This window comes from Primulina eburnea, chromosome 9 (genome assembly GCF_022965805.1).
Source record: "Primulina eburnea isolate SZY01 chromosome 9, ASM2296580v1, whole genome shotgun sequence".
Lineage (NCBI taxonomy): Eukaryota > Viridiplantae > Streptophyta > Magnoliopsida > Lamiales > Gesneriaceae > Primulina > Primulina eburnea.
The window spans coordinates 19,012,958-19,029,237 of record NC_133109.1 but is presented as its reverse complement, the minus strand read 5'-3'; the positions used below and the strand labels follow the sequence as shown (position 1 = coordinate 19,029,237).

At 36.8% G+C, this 16,280-nt stretch overlaps 1 protein-coding gene across 1 annotated transcript; it reads left to right on the top strand.

Moving 5' to 3' along the window:
• The first annotated feature begins 4,110 nt into the window (after positions 1-4,110).
• Positions 4,111-4,686, top strand: LOC140840780 (uncharacterized mitochondrial protein AtMg00860-like). Its single transcript, XM_073207944.1, has 2 exons — positions 4,111-4,259; positions 4,332-4,686. The coding sequence occupies exons 1-2, from the start codon at positions 4,111-4,113 to the stop codon at positions 4,684-4,686; spliced, it is 504 nt and encodes a 167-aa protein (XP_073064045.1).
• The last annotated feature ends 11,594 nt before the right edge of the window (positions 4,687-16,280 follow it).

The following is a 16,280-nucleotide window of genomic DNA, read 5'->3' as shown; positions in this document are numbered from 1 at the left end:
CTAGTTTTTAGCTAAATAAAATTATGGGAATTTTAATTTAAGCTCAAATAATTATTTGGGACATGTTAGAGTCAAAGAAATCAAGAAAAATTCTAAAACGAAAAATGTCATGTTCAGGGGTAAAAAGGTCTTTTTACACCTAGAAATTAGTAAACATCATGGTAGTGCGCTTGTGAAGCACAATAAGCAAGGCCCAGCCCATTTTCATTTTATTTAACCCATTTGATAGAAGAAAAATAAGATCGCTCAATCTAGAAAGTTTCTTCCATTCCAGCAACCCGTCGTTCTTCTCATCTTTCTGCATTATTTGCGTAGCGCCGCCCTCGATCGGAGAAGTAGCCCAGCAACTTTGCAACTTTCTTCCTCCATTCTATTAACTTCTTTCCTGCCATGAATCGGAAGTTATCGAGTTCGATCGGTCCTGTTTTCCAGCACTGTACGTGAGCTTCGATTCGGTTTTAGGTAAGCTTTTGGCTTCAAATTTTGGTTGTTCTTGGTGTACTAGTTTATAAAAGTGAATGATTGAGCTTTTCCCCTAATTTCTAGCTCATTTTTCAGATCGTCAACAATATTTCCGACGACATTTCCGGCGAGCCATCTTCGCGAGATCACCGTTATGTGTTTAAGCTTCGTTTCTTGAGGTATTAAGCTGGAAATTCCAGAATTTGATCGGGTTGTATAGGCTGTCGAAAATTCGATTTTAACCGCTCCGATATAATTTTTTTTAGTCGGTTAGAATGCAGTATATTGAAGTATATAGTGAATTTGCATTGTAGGTTTTATCGTTGGACGTGTTTATCAGAAAGCCCGTAAGAAATTATTGTGGTATTGTAAGTTGAAGTTGAGGTACGCTCAAACCTATATCATTATGACGCTTACATTGGCGTGTAAGAATATTCGGTGAATGTTGTTTGCTATTATGTGCCTTGAATGTTTATTCTGTTGCATTCATGCATTAATGGTGTTGGCATAACATATTGAGCCTTGTTTCCTTTGACGGCTATTTATGTTGATTCTGTTGAGCTATATTGATTCATCAGAGGGACGAGCGGGTTAGGATTAGCAACATTCTCATATGACAGCTAGAGACGAGCGACTTAGCTACTCGCATTCTTGATGCTACGTGCATGGACGAACGGTAATTTGATGCTGCATTCCTGGCACGGGTGGCCACTGTTACTGTTGTTAATGCTATTCGTTTTGACTTCATTTGGTATCCGTGATTCAATTGCTACCATTCATGAATTGCATGTCATTGCATTTACTTGGTATTATTACATGTCTTTTATATACATCGTGATTTTACTGGTTTATTGTACTGGGGTCCGACTCCTGTTTTATTTTTATGTTGTGGTTGTTTTTTATGTTATAGCAGGTCATTCCAGAGGATTTGACGAATCTGGTGGAGCATCAGCGAGTGGTACTCAGTAGTCAGTTGGTTTGTGTCAGAGTTGCCAGATATTTATATATTATACTGGTTTGATACATTTGCCAGTGAGATGCCCTGTGTAGATGTATGGTTTTGTTTTTAATGTTGTTTGGATTTTATTTGTGGTATGTTGTGTCTAGTCCTGGCCAGTGCGGCTGTAGGATATTTGTTTGGTTGATTGTGAACTTGATGTTATTTCGAGCGTACATTATTGTTGTTGTGTTTTGAGATTTTTGGGATGTCCTACTTACGGGGAGGTCATGCCGAAATTTCTGTAGGCCCAAACACTCGAGTTTAGACACAAATAAAATGATTGTGCATGTGTTTGATTACTTGCTCTTACTTGTTTATATGTTTTGAATTAATTGTATCAGCATGACTACAACATATTAGTTTAAGTTTATGTTCTTATACTCAACCGGTTATTTTGTTTCTGCCTGTGGATTAAATCCTTGTGTCTTGTAGATGGAACCTGGACGTAAGGGCAGAAAAGGAAATGAAGTTGTTCAGGAATCAGAAGCTCTTAATGTGAGAGGAATTAACGAGACTGAATGGGGAAGACGAGGTTGTCGTCCTCGCGGTGAAGCACGAAATGTTAACGGTGAGCATGAAGTGGATCAGTTGACTACAGGAATGGGTGAAATAGAACTAGTGATATCCCGATTTCAGAACATGCGTCCTCCTCGATTCTTTGAGAATGAAGATGGTGCGAAAGTTGTAGCATGGTTAAAAAGTATGAAGCGTTTGTTTAATATGTTGGAGTACACTCCTGATTTGCAGCTTAAGTTGGCTATTTTTCAATTAAAAGACCGAGCTCAGTTTATTGTGGGAAACTACTGAGGAAGCTCTGAAAGAATCAGGTGAGAGAGTTACTTGGGATGTATTTTACGCTCATTTTTCTCGAGAGTATTCACCGCCTTCGTATTATTCTGCCAAGGAAGCTGAATTCAATAGATTGACTCAAGGTAATATGACTGTAGTGGAGTATGCCTCTCAATTTTTAGCGCTTCTTGCCTATGTTCCTCATGTTGCTAGCAGGGATCGGAACAAGCTATCACATTTTATGCAAGGATTGAATCGAACCATTTGTACTTTAGTTGTAGCTGGAGAGCCTGTTAATTATGCTGATGTTGTTGAGAAAGCCAAGAATGTGGAGGCAAGTCTACTTTTGGCAGAACCACAGTCAGTTCAACCAGGTTTTCCTCAGAGTTTCGGAGGTAATGTGCCGATTCCAGTGGGCGCATCACTATACCGACCTTTACTACCATATCAGCCTTCACAGTCTTATAAAAAACAAAAGCAGCAAACTTTAAGGCCAATGGAAAACAGTTCAAGAAACAAACTTGTAGTAGTTTTTCTAGTTCCGGCAGTTAGCATGGAAGTTCAGTTGGGTCACCAGGTGGAGTATTTTGTGATCGTTGTGGTGGTAAGCATTCCAGTACTCAGTGTACGGGAGTTCATGGATCTTGTAATATCTGTGGGCAAGTTGGACATTATGCTAGAGTATGTCCGAATGCAGCAAGACAACAATTTCAGCAACCTCAGTTTGGTCAGGGTTTTAGAGGACAAACAACAAGACATTTTGTTCCGACCCAGTCTTTTCAGCAGTCTAGCTATCTTCAGCCTAGAGGTTCTGCACAACAGCATTTCCCAGGGCAACAGGAGGCTCAAGTTCATGCTTTAAATCAAGATCAAGTTCAAGACCCACCAGGCGGAGTTATCGCAGGTATCTGCTTTATTTTTAAGCATCCTGCGCGCATACTGATAGACACATGAGCATCTCATTCATTTGTATCTGTTGTATTTGTTGATGAGCATGAGATTGCTAATACTCCGTTGATATACACTGTGTCAGTCTTTACACCTGCCGGTGTATGTTTGATGTCTCATGAGATGATTCTGAATTGTGTGATTAGATTCGATGATAATATTATGATAACTAATCTAATCAAGATAGATATGTCGGACTTCGATTGTATTTTTGGAATGGATACTCTATCAAATTATCGAGCTAGCGTTGATTGTTTCCATGGAGTTGTCAGATTCAGACCGTATTTTGGCAATAATGGAATTTTTACGGTAGTGATTTGCAATCACGTATTCCATTAGTGTCGGCAATGGAAATGTTTAGAATCTTGTCAACAGGGAATGAAGGATTCATGATCTATGAAGTTGATGCGACATAGGGAAAAAGATTTGAAGTTTCAGATATTCCTGTTGTCAAGGAATTTCCTGATGTCTTTCCCGATGAAATTCCTGGATTTCCAACCCAGAGAGAAATTGATTTTAACATTGAGTTTGTGTCCGGGACAAATCCTATTTCTAGAGCACCATATCGTTTGGCTCCAGCGGAATTGAAAGAACTCAAAGAGCAATTACAAGACTTACTGGAAAAAGGCTATATTAGACCAAGTAAGTCACCTTGGGGAGCTCCGGTATTTTTTGTAAAGATGAAATATGGAACGATGAGAATGTGGATTGATTACAGGCAATTGAACAAAGCTTCTGTGAAGAATAAGTATCCTCTGCCTCGTATCGATGACTTGTTTGATTATTTGTAGGGTACATCAGTATATTCAAAGATCGATCTCCGTTCTGGCTACCATCAGCTTAGATTTCGAGAGGAAGATGTTCCGATGACAGCATTTCGAACGCGTTATGGACATTATGAATTTCTACTTATGTCTTTTGGATTGACTAATATTCCTGCGGTTTTTATGGATTTGATGGATCGTGTTTTTCGAGAGTTTATAGATAGATTTGTTATTGTCTTCATAGATGAAATTTTGATTTATTCAAAAACAAAGAAGGAGCATCAAGAACATTTAAGGTTAGTCCTCTTGATGCTTAGAGCAGCGCAATTGTATTCGAAATTTTCTAAATGTGAATTCTGGCTGGACAGAGTAGTATTTCCGAGTCATGTTATATCAGCTCAAGGAGTATCAGTGGATACTAGTAAAGTGGAAGCTGTTATCAATTGGCCAACACCGACAAATATTTCCGATAATCGCACTTTCTTGGGATTGGCAGGATATTATAGGCGTTTCATTGAAGGATTTTCTATTATAGCAAGGCCTATGACTCAATTAACGCAAAAAGATCGACGTTTTGTGTGGACTGATGAATGTGAGTCAAGTTTTCAAACTTTGAAAGAAAATTTGACAGCAGCTTTAGTGCTAGCTTTGCCATCAGGCTCAGGAGGATATGTTGTTTGTGCAGATGAATCTCTAAATGGACTTGGTTGTGTTCTAATGTGATTCTTTCATACATAGAATAAACTTTAATTCCTCCCCAATCGTAACACCTGTAATATTTCCTTCAGCTAAAGCTGTAGGAATAATACCTAAAACCTGACTACCTCCAAGATGAGCATATGTTGAAACAGATCCCATTAACCCAATATTACCTCTCCCATATACCAAGTGAATTTTTTTCTCAGCCAATATCTTTCCAAGATTATTTGCTGCTTCTACAAACACTTTATTTTTTCCAAGACTCGACCCACAAAATACACAAATATTTTTCAATGTTTGTCCAGAAGATCCAGTCATGTTTTTACTTTCTTTTTGGTCTGCGAAAATAGAGAGATGAGAGATTTTATAGGGGTAATATATTATCATGACAAAACTATGGGTCACAGCTGTAATCAGAATAAAAAGTAAAAACAATAATGACACACATGCATATAAAAATTAGTGTGATTGTGGCTCACAATTTTCCTCTGGTTTTATGTCCAGAAACGGCTTCAACGCCTTCTATGAGTCGAGGATATGCTTCTCATCAAATTTTCTTATAAATTGGCAAATAGGGTCTTTTTTTGTCGGATTCCCAAGTCTATGACGCTCATCTTGAAATTGTTTCCATAAACGGAGAAGTTCAATATGCACATATCCATTAGAATGCGTCTCAAGAGTCAATAAGATGTTATCTAAAGACTCCTTACTCAGCCCATTCTGAATGAAACCAATTTTATCTTCTGTGTTATTGGAAACAGATCCTAAAGATCTGCATCGTTTGTCACAAGTCCATCTTGCACACTTATGACAAACTCCTAACCTTTTGGCCCTTCAGTTTTTCGCATAAGTGCTTTTTCCTAATCCAATCAAATACCGAATGAGCAATGATTGCGGAACTTCTCCTCCTAATCGGAACTTAGCTTCTATTACAAGACGAATATCTTCTGGAATTCCTTTTTGCATTAGCAATTTCAATCTTTCACAACTACCTGCGTAAATTTTTCTTAGAACATTTTCAGAAACAGAAGGAAAATATTTACAAATTTTTGAGAGAATTTCATCCATTTTGAAAAGAAAGGAAACGATTTTTTTTATCAGCAATTGGGGGAAACTGATTTAACCGACTATGAGAGTCACGGAGTACCGTTATCCGCCATTTAACCGGGAAAATAAAAAGAGTAAAGAAACCTGAAATAAAAACAAACAAAATTAAATGCAACACAAAAAATCAAGGATCGAAAAGGGAAATAAACTCTTCTTGAAAGATTTCATTTTCTAAAATGGTTTAAGCCTTTGTCCATTTACTTTAAAAACATCACCATTTTTAGGATTTTCAATATCCACAGCTCCATAAGGATACACATGCTTTACAACATATGTGCCTGTCCATTTTGATCGTAATTTTCCTGGGAATATGTGAAGTCGAGAATTATAAAGCAAAACTTTTTTTACCAATCTCAAAAGATTTTCTAAGAATTGTTTATCATGAAATGATTTGATTTTTGCTTTATAAATCCTTGAATTCTCATACGCATCATTTCTGAGTTCATCAAGTTCATTAAGTTGCAATTTGTGCAATTTTTTGCAATCATCCATGCTTGAATTAAAAGTTTTGATCGTCCAATAAGTTTTTTGTTCCAATTCCACAGGCAAATGACAATGTTTTCCGTAAACCAACCTATAGGGAGACATATTTAATGATGTTTTAAAAGCTGTTCGATATGCCCAAAGTGCATCATTAAGTCGCAGAGACCAATCTTTTCTATTTGAGTTAACAGTTTTTTCCAAAATTTGCTTTATATCCTTATTAGCTAATTCAACTTGTCCATTTGTTTGAGGATGATAAGGAGTTGTTACTTTGTGAGTAATACCATATTTTTTCATTAATGAAGCAAATGGTTTATTAACAAAGTGAGTTCCCCCATCACTTATCATAGCTCGAGGAATTCCGAATCTACTAAAAATATTTTCTTTCAAAAATTTGATGACGATTTTATGATCATTTGTTCGACATGGAATTGCCTCTATCCATTTGGAAACATAATCTACTGCAACTAAAATATACAAGTATCCAAACAACGGTGGAAAAGGTCCCATAAAATCAATTCCCCAACAGTCAAAGATTTCAATTTCAATGAGAGGATTCAAAGGCATCATGTTTCTTTTTGAAATCTCACCCAATTTTTGACAATTTTCACATATCTTGCAGATTTCGTGGGTGTCTTTAAACAAAATGGGCCAATAAAATCCACAGTACTGCAAGATTTTTGCAGCCGTTTTGTAACACCCCAAATTCGACGACTGTACTCACTGTATCAAGACGAGTCTTTCCAACGTGCTTATGTCCTCACTGACACGCACCCTGAGAAACTTCCCAGGAGTTCACCCCTCCCAAAATTGCCCCAAGTCAAGCACACTTAACTTTGGAGTTCTTATATGATGAGCTACCGAAAAGAAGATGCACCTTCTTGATATGAGTAGTACATATCAAATATTTTAAGCCCTCTTCAACTTTACAATCCATTACATTGAACAGTCTCGGAATCCCTCTCATTCCGGTGCGGGATCGGTTCATTCATGTTCCCTCCACCTAGAAGCCTGCCAGGAGCCGCTCATTGTCCGTGCAACCTCATGGCACAGACAATCACCCCCCGCCCTCTTCGGCCCCGGGCCCCACACGTTTTCTTTGAAGAAAAATGTCCTCCGCATGCTTCTGAATGACAAAATTTAATGACACAACTTACCTCATTGTCGGGTATGTAACGTCTTTTCAAAAATTTGTTCTGGACAATACTTGAACAGATACGGATCATCCCAATAAAATTTTTTTACCTCATTCAAAAATTTTCTCTTATCTTGGGAACTCCATTGCGGTGGAATTTTTCCTATCACAAGAAAATTTACTATATTAGAAAACCAAGGTGTAGTAGTAACTGAATATAGATGTTCATCAGGAAAATTATCGTTAATTGGTGTCATTTCATAAGATGATCCTGTTACTAGTCTCGATAAATGATCGGCTATGACATTCTTGGTTCCTTTTTATATTTGATCACAATGTCAAATTCTTGGAGCAACAAAATCCATCGTATCAGTCGTGGCTTTGCATCTTGTTTCATCAACAAATATCTTATAGCAGAATGATCAGTAAACACAATAGTCGTTGATCCAATCAAATAAGAACTGAAATTTATCTAATGCAAATATTACAGCAAGTAGTTCTTTTTCAGTTGTTGAGTAATTAATTTAAGCATTGTTTAAAGTAATATATCACATAAGGCTTACCGTTTCTTATTTGACCCAGTACTGCACCGACTGCATAATCACTCGCGTCGCACATGATTTCAAATGGTAAAGACCAATCAGGAGGTTGCATGATAGGAGCTGATGTTAAATGTGGAATAATTTTATCAAAAGCATTTTGACATTCTTGAGTCCACTGAAATGCAGTGTCTTTTGTTAAGAGGTTACAAATGTGTTTAGAGATTAAACTAAAGTCCTTTATAAACCTCTTATAAAATCCAGCATGCCCCAAAAATGAACGAATTTCTTTAATGGTTTTTGGCGAGAGGTAAATTGACAATGACATCAACTTTTGCTTTATCAACTTCAATTCCATGAGATGACACGACATGTCCCAAAACAATTCCAGAAGTAATCATGTAATGACATTTTTCTCAATTCAAAATAAGAACTTTTTCCTCGCATCTTTTTAAAACTTTTTCCAAATTTTCAAGACAATTATCAAATGTATTCCCAAAGACAGTTAAATCACCCATGAAAATTTCCAAAAAATTTTCAACCATGTCACAAAACATGCTTAGCATACATCTTTGAAATGTTGCTGGGGCATTGCATAAATCAAATGGCATCCTTTTGAATGCAAATGTTCCAAAAGGACATGTGAATGTAGTTTTTTCTTGATCTTCGAGTGCAATGGGAATTTGATAATAGCATGAATATCTGTCAAGAAAACAGTAGTAGGGATGATCAGCTACTCTTTCTAAAATTTGATCCAAAAATGGTAATGGAAAATGATCTTTTCTAGTGGCATCATTTAATTTTTTATAATCCATACACATCCGCCAACTAGATGGGACTCGACTTGTTAACAATTCACCTTTTTCATTTTTTATCACTGTGATGCCAGAGTTTTGTGGAACTACTTGCGTTGGAGTTACCCACTTACTATCAGAAATAGGATAGATAATTCCAGCATCAAGTAATTTGAGAACTTCAGTTTTCACAACATCTTTCATATGTGGATTTAATCTCCTTTGTGGTTGTTGAGATGTTTTAGCATTTTCTTCTAAATGAATTTTGTGTGTGCAAATTAGTGGATTAATGCCCTTGAGATCTTTTAGTGTCCAACCAATTGCATTTTTATGTCTTTTAAGCATATCAACTAATTTACCTTCTTGATCACTTGCTAGTTTGGAAGAAATTACCACCGGATATGTTTCATCTTCTCCAAGAAATTCATACTTCAATTCTTCTAGCGAGGGTTTTAACTCCAATATTACTGGTTTGTCTTTGTTCTCATATTTTGCCTCAAATTCTTTCTCTAATCCTGGTAATGAGTGATACCTGATAAAATCATCAAGATCAATTTCCATATTTTCTTTAACAGTATCAATTGAACAAATATCTAATTGGTCATGAGTACTCCCTTCTTGAATGTTTTCTTCTACAAGAGTTTCAATAATATTTTCATCTTCACTTTCATTTCCTTTGTCATGTGGTTGCTTACAAAGATTATAAACATTAAGCTCTAAGGTCATGTTACCAAATGACAACTTCATTATTCCGTTCCTGCAATTTATTAGAGCATTAGAAGTTGCTAAAAATGGACAACCCAAAATTACCGGAATTGCATTACAAGCTTCAATAGGTTGTGTATCTAAAACTATGAAATCGACAGGATATACAAAGTTATCAACTTGGACCAACACGTCTTCTATCATACCTCTTGACACCTTAACAGATCTATCGGAAAGTCAAAGTGTCACCGAAGTAGGTTTTAACTCGCCTAGATTGAGTTCTTGATAAACTGAATATGGAAGTAAATTCACACTAGCTCCAAGATCAAGAAAGGCTTTTTTAATCTTTCGTTCTCCAATAATACATGAAAATAGTAGGACAACCAGGGTCTTTGTATTTCAAAGTATTATTATTTTGAATGATTGCACTTACTTGTTCGGCTAAAAATGCTTTCTTTTACACATTCAATTTTTTTTTCACAGTGCACAAGTTTTTCAAAAATTTGGCATATGATGGTACCTGCTTTATTGCATCTAATAAAGGAATATTAACTTTTACTTGTTTAAAAATATCATATATATCAGAATTCAAATTTGATTTTTTTGTATTTTTCAATGCATGAGGGAATGGTGGTTACGCTGTCTGTTGAACCTCCTCTTCGCAAGTTATGGGTTCCACTTCCTTACCCTTTGGATTTGATTTATCATCATCTTCACAATGTTCAAGAATGGATTTTTCCACAACCTTACCACTTCGAAGGGTAATAATATATTTTACATTTTCCACAACCTTCATGTTCATCTTTGAGAGTGTACATATCTCCACCAGATGTAGGAGATTGAATCTTGTTTGATGGTTCGATTGTACCTATAGTGTCCCAATTTTGAGCATTTTCAGCCAATGAATCGAGATACTCAATTGCCTCGTTTGGATCTTTATCTTCAAATGTTCCATTACACATAAATTCAACCATTTGCCTATCTTTAGGGGTTAAGCCTTCATAAAATTGAGAAACAACTCTCCAAATTTCAAAACCATGATGTGGACAAAGATTAAGCAATTCTTTGTATCTATCCCAACACTGATAAAAATTTTCTCCTTGTTTTTGAGTAAAAGTGATGATTTGCCTTTTGAAAGAATTTGTTCTATGAGATGAAAAAAACTTTTTCAAAAATTGTTATTGCAATTCATCCCAAGTTCGAATGGATCACGATCTAAGATTTTGTAGCCAAGTTTTAGCTTTATCTTTTAAAGAAAAAGGAAAAAGCTTAAGTCGAATGGTGTTCATGCTACAATTTAGATCATTATATATGTTGCACACTTCTTCAAATTCTCGTAAATGCATGTATGGATTTTCACAATCTAAGCCATGAAAGTTGGGTAAAAGTTGGATAATACCAGGATTAAAATTAAATTGAGATGCATCAGGGGAAAAACTAGACATGAAGGTGCACTAGTACGTGTAGGATTCATGTGATCTCTAAGTGTTCTTCGCCTATCATGATCATGTTGAGATTGAATTTCATTTTCATTTTCCTGTATGGGTTCTTCTGCCATGTTTTGTAAAAATAAAGGGTTATTTCGAATAAGTCGACCACTAAGTGTACGTGACCAAATGGTCATGCAAATAAAAAAGAAAAAGAATAAAAACACATAAAAGCAATAAAAATTCAACTAAAGAAAAATAAATATAAACAAAATTAAATAGACTTGAAATTAAATTATACTTCCCCGACAACGGCGCCAAAAACTTGTTGCGACTTTGATTGTTGCACTCCCAAGAGCAGGTTTTCCACAAGTAGTATAATTCAATGAGTTCGAATATCGTATCCACGAGGAAGCTAAGGTAATTACAAGTCCACTACAATGTCTTTTTATTTTTATTTTTATTTTTTAGTTTTTTTGAATCTTTAATTGGTAATTTTTAATTGTTCAAATTTTAATTAAGTAGTTGAGATTAAAGGATCCACTCTTGGTATTTTAATAAAGTTAACATTAACGAACATTATTGAAATCCACTTAATAAAATGGTTCCAATATATTAAATAATCATATTTATATTATGTTATATATTATTATCTTATAAGTATATAATATGTGTCAAAGTATTTATTGTGCTATATATATATTTGTAAACTCTAAATCAAGATTCCACTTTAAATGGTTGGTAAAACCAAACTAACATTTAAATGGTACCAATAAATTAATATTATGATATATTTATATATAGTAAATCAAGGTTCCCACTTTAAATGGTTGGTAAAACCAAACAAACATTTAAATGGTTCCAAGAATTTAATATTATAATATATTCATATATAATAAATCAAGGGATCAACTTTAAATGGTTGGTAATACCAAACTAACATTTAAATTGTTCCAAGAATTTAGTGTAACATATAGCAACAATAAATCTAAACTCCCACTTATAAGTAGGGTATAAAAATGTTTAAAGAAATAAATATAACATAAACAATAAATAATGATTAAATAATATAAAACATAGATTCTTACTTTTTAGTAACTTTATTATCATGCCAAGAGTTTCACCTTTTCATCTCATCTTTAGGAAGTTAGCTATTCATTATTCAAAGTGTAAAACTTTAAATATGAAATTAACATGCTAATTATATTTAAATGAAGAAATAATGGAAAAATATAGAGAGGAATATTATGAACTCAAAGATTTGTTCATAGAATGAGGGATATCTCAATACATTACAATGCACCCCTATTTAAAGCCAAATTTTGGGAGACAACCTGTGGGGACCCGGACGCTAATCGTCTTCTTAATCGTCATTGGGACTAATTTAATCAATTAGAATAAACAGGGTCTAAATTTTTTTTTAAAACACATTATCACAAGCGGAACGTAATGGCATACATCTTACATACACGTCAGTATTAAAAGTATAAATCTTGCACTATATACAATCAGTTTCAACTAAGGTTTAACACCTATATAACAAGTGTTTAAACCCTAACTCTAGTCCAAGTCCGTAGTCTCCACTCTAACTTGATCTTTCTTCACCTCTGTGACCCTGAACCTGTCCCACCTGTTGTCATGCACACATACAGACAAGGCAACAGCCGGATAACTCCGGTGAGATATAAATATCCCAGTATAAACAATGTATCAATGCAATCATATAAAACATATATAAAAGTATAAACAATCATTATGAATCAATACGAATCTGTATTTAAGTCAATGACTTGTTATCTTATCTCAACTTATTTCTAACCTAGGGATCCCAATCTAATTTAGAATTTGGTATGCTGTATCGAATGTCTACAATAGACGTCGATCTACATCTAAGCTCATCGATACACCATAAGTCTAGAGACTTCGCGGTTCTGACAAAGACTCGGCAGTTCTGCCCTAGCTAGGCTGATCTGCCATAGACTCAAACTCTGTGTAATGCCCGGAAATGTAATCCTAGTAATCTATAATTATTGATTTATAATTTGATACGATTACGATGGAATTAACCGAGACACGAATTAAAATTTGTTTAGGTGAGTTTATATGTGCGAGAGCCGAAGGTCTCGCGCATATGCGCGAAGAGTAGGCGCGCATATGCGCGAGTAAGGCAGTAGCCCATGATGCAAGACAGTAGCATCGGCGCACATGCGGGACTTTATGCGCGCACATGCGCGAGCATTCCAGAAAGGTTGGCGCACATGCGCGACTTGGATTCGCGCACCTGCGCGACACAACCCGAGAGTTGTGAAGAACTACTCGCGCATATGCGCCGATCATGGGCGCGCATATGCGCGAGGCGAGGTGCCAGTCACGCGCCGAGACTTAGTGTCTCGCATATATGCGTCGATAGATGTCGCGCATATGCGCGAGACGTGTTGCATGAAGGGTGCGCCATTCGCCTTGCTGCATGTAAGTGTATGTATACATATATATATGTACATATGTTTAAGCTTCAGAAAACGGAATTCCAGGGAAAACTTTGATCCTTAATATTCGAATTTGATTCGCGAGAAATCCGTCCGTCTGATTTGTAATCCGACTTCAGTACTGTAATCCTATCGACATAGGCTACAACTGGACGTAAGTTTTGATACGTTTACAATTCTTTGAAATTATGATATTGTCAGAATTGAATAGGATTCATATATGATGTTCTTGACATGTTAGACATCGTAGAATCGAAGTCAGATTGAGAAACGGACTGATTATGGAATTGTTATGAATTTTTAGGGTATATTGATTTATACCAGACATATTTGAATTGTGATTGGATTACGGATTGTACTGGATATGGGTTATGGATTGCAACTGTGATCTGAGGATATTGTATTGACGGGGATATTGAAATTGTACCGTTATGCCGTTGATTTTGAATTAAATCAAGATTGATCAGATTGCTATTGATTTGAAAGGTATATTGACATGAGATTATTGATATTGTCATTGCCAGACAGACTGTGAATTCAGGACTTCGACTGAGCCAGAAACCAACGAAAGAAAGGTATAAGTCAATGTGCTATTGGGAGATCGACTTGAGTCGGTTTAGACTTGAGTTTACCTAAATCACATACTTTACTTTATTGCATTGATATTTGCATTGATTTGATTGATGTACTTGTTCTCTTGAATTATAGATAGCAGGTATTAGACGAGTAATCTTGTGACAGAAGTGCCTGATAGTGGTGGGATCGCCACGGGCACATTGCACGATGTCCACAGGATAGTGTAGAAATCTTGGGACAGAAGTTCCTGACAGTGGCGGGATCGCCACGGGCACATTGCACGATGTCTCAAGATAGGATATTAGCGATAGAGCTATAGTCCATGACGGTTAGGCCAGGACACCGGATATTTGGTTATATCGAGTAAATAGGATTGGAATTCTTCTATTACGGAATTCGATATAGGAACACCATATTTGGTTATATCGAGTAATGGAATTACTGTTCCTTCTATTACGGAATTCAATATAGGAACACCACATCTGGAAACCGGGATCCCTAGACTAGGATTGAGTCTAGTCTGAATGATAGAGTTATGAGCATTGTCGACAGTCTATGATTGTTTATGTTTCAGATTTTGATACATATATCTGTTACCTGATTACATGCTTTATATTTGTTTATATGATTGCATGTTTCGTTGATTTATACTGGGATTTATTCTCACCGGAGTTATCCGGCTGTTGTCTTGTCTGTATGTGTACATGACAACAGGTGGGACAGGATCAGGGTCCAGGAGATGAGGAAAGATCGTGATTAGAGTGGAGGCTCCGGACTTGGATTAGAGATAGGGTTGGACACTTGACATTAGCTGTTTAAACCTTAGTTGAATAAATGTATGTGGTACAGGATTTGTACTTTTATATACTGAGAAGTATATATGTATGTTTTATGTCACTACGTTCCGCATTTTAAAAGAAAAAAATTTTAGACCATGTTTTATAATTGATTAATTAGTCCCAATGATGATTAAGAACTTGATTAGCGTCCGGGTCCCCACAACAGGTGGTATCAGAGCGATAGATCCTTTAGATTGAGATAGGAGCTAGTGAGCGGGGTAGAATGTGTTTTCTTTCCTGCTTTTGATTGCTAGCATGATTTACTGCTTTATAATACATGTTTGTCTATTTATCTGATTTGATTTAAAAACATGTATTATTGAGAATGAATCAGAGCCGATTCTAGATCAGCAGTAAGATGATCAGAGGAGGACTGAAATAGAACTTTGGTTTGGGGTTGCTAATCCTTTTAATTTCAGATATGCCTCCAAGAAGAATACTAGAACAGGGGAGTACATCGAATCCTCCCATGGATGTGACACCTACACCGATGGAGAAACTGTTGAAAAGGTTTCAGTCATTTCATCCACCGATTTTGAAAGGTACGGAGAATTCCGTGGAATGTGAAAGTTGGTTGGACGATATTGAAGCGATGTTCGAATCTTTGGAATATACTGAGGAAAAGAGGGTGAAATTGATCGGACACCAGTTGCATGATGTTGCTAAACACTGGTGGATCACAACGAAACGGGCATTGGAACAACGAGGTACGGCCATTACCTGGAATGTGTTTAAGTCTGAATTTTATCTACGGTTATTTCCAGTATCTTATAGGAAGGACAAGAGAGCCGAGTTTGCAAACTTGAGACAAGGCCAATTAAACATTGAGGACTATGTGGCTAAGTTCTCTACACTGCTCCGATTTGCTCCCCATGTAGCTGAACATGATGAGGCCGTTGCGGACCAGTTCATAAATGGCCTTAATCCTGAAATCTTTACCTTGGTGAATACTGGGAGGCCAAACAATTTCACCGATGCCTTGAACAGAGCCAAGGGAGCCGAAGCAGGTCTGATGAGACAGAGAGAGGCTTCGTTGGTGCTTCCAGTACCGGGACAGCAACAACCACCTCCTCGATTTGAAGGTGGCAGTAGCTGTAGCAGGAAGAAGGATTTCTTGAAGGCTAGAGGGAAGCAATTCAAGAAGTCAGGAACTAGCTCGTCCAGTTCGAGTGGCTCTAGACAGACCGGTCAGGGCCAGAGTTATACAGGACCGTACTGTGGTACTTGTGGAGGGAGGCATTCCACAGATCAGTGCCGAGGAGTGGTTGGCAGCTGTCGTATCTGTAGACAGCAGGGACACTTTGCCTGAGTGTGTCCACAGAGGAGTGCCCATGGATCACAGGCAGCTGAGTCATCGGGATCAGTGGCTCAGGCAGGTAGACGACCATCTGCTGTTCATACTTTTCAGCCAGCACTTGCCTACTCAGTCACAGCAGAGGCCAGGAGGGGGCCAGACAGCGAGCCAGCCTCCGAGACAGCAGGCCAGAGTTTTTGCTTTGACCGAGGAGCAGGCACAGGACGCACCTG

Coding starts and splice junctions, on each gene's coding strand:
- LOC140840780 (XM_073207944.1), top strand. CDS start 4,111: ATGTCTTTTGGATTGACTAATATTCCTGCGGTTTTTATGGATTTGATG. Junction 4,260..4,331: donor GAGCATCAAGAACATTTAAG/GTTAGTCCTCTT, acceptor CTGGCTGGACAG/AGTAGTATTTCCGAGTCATG.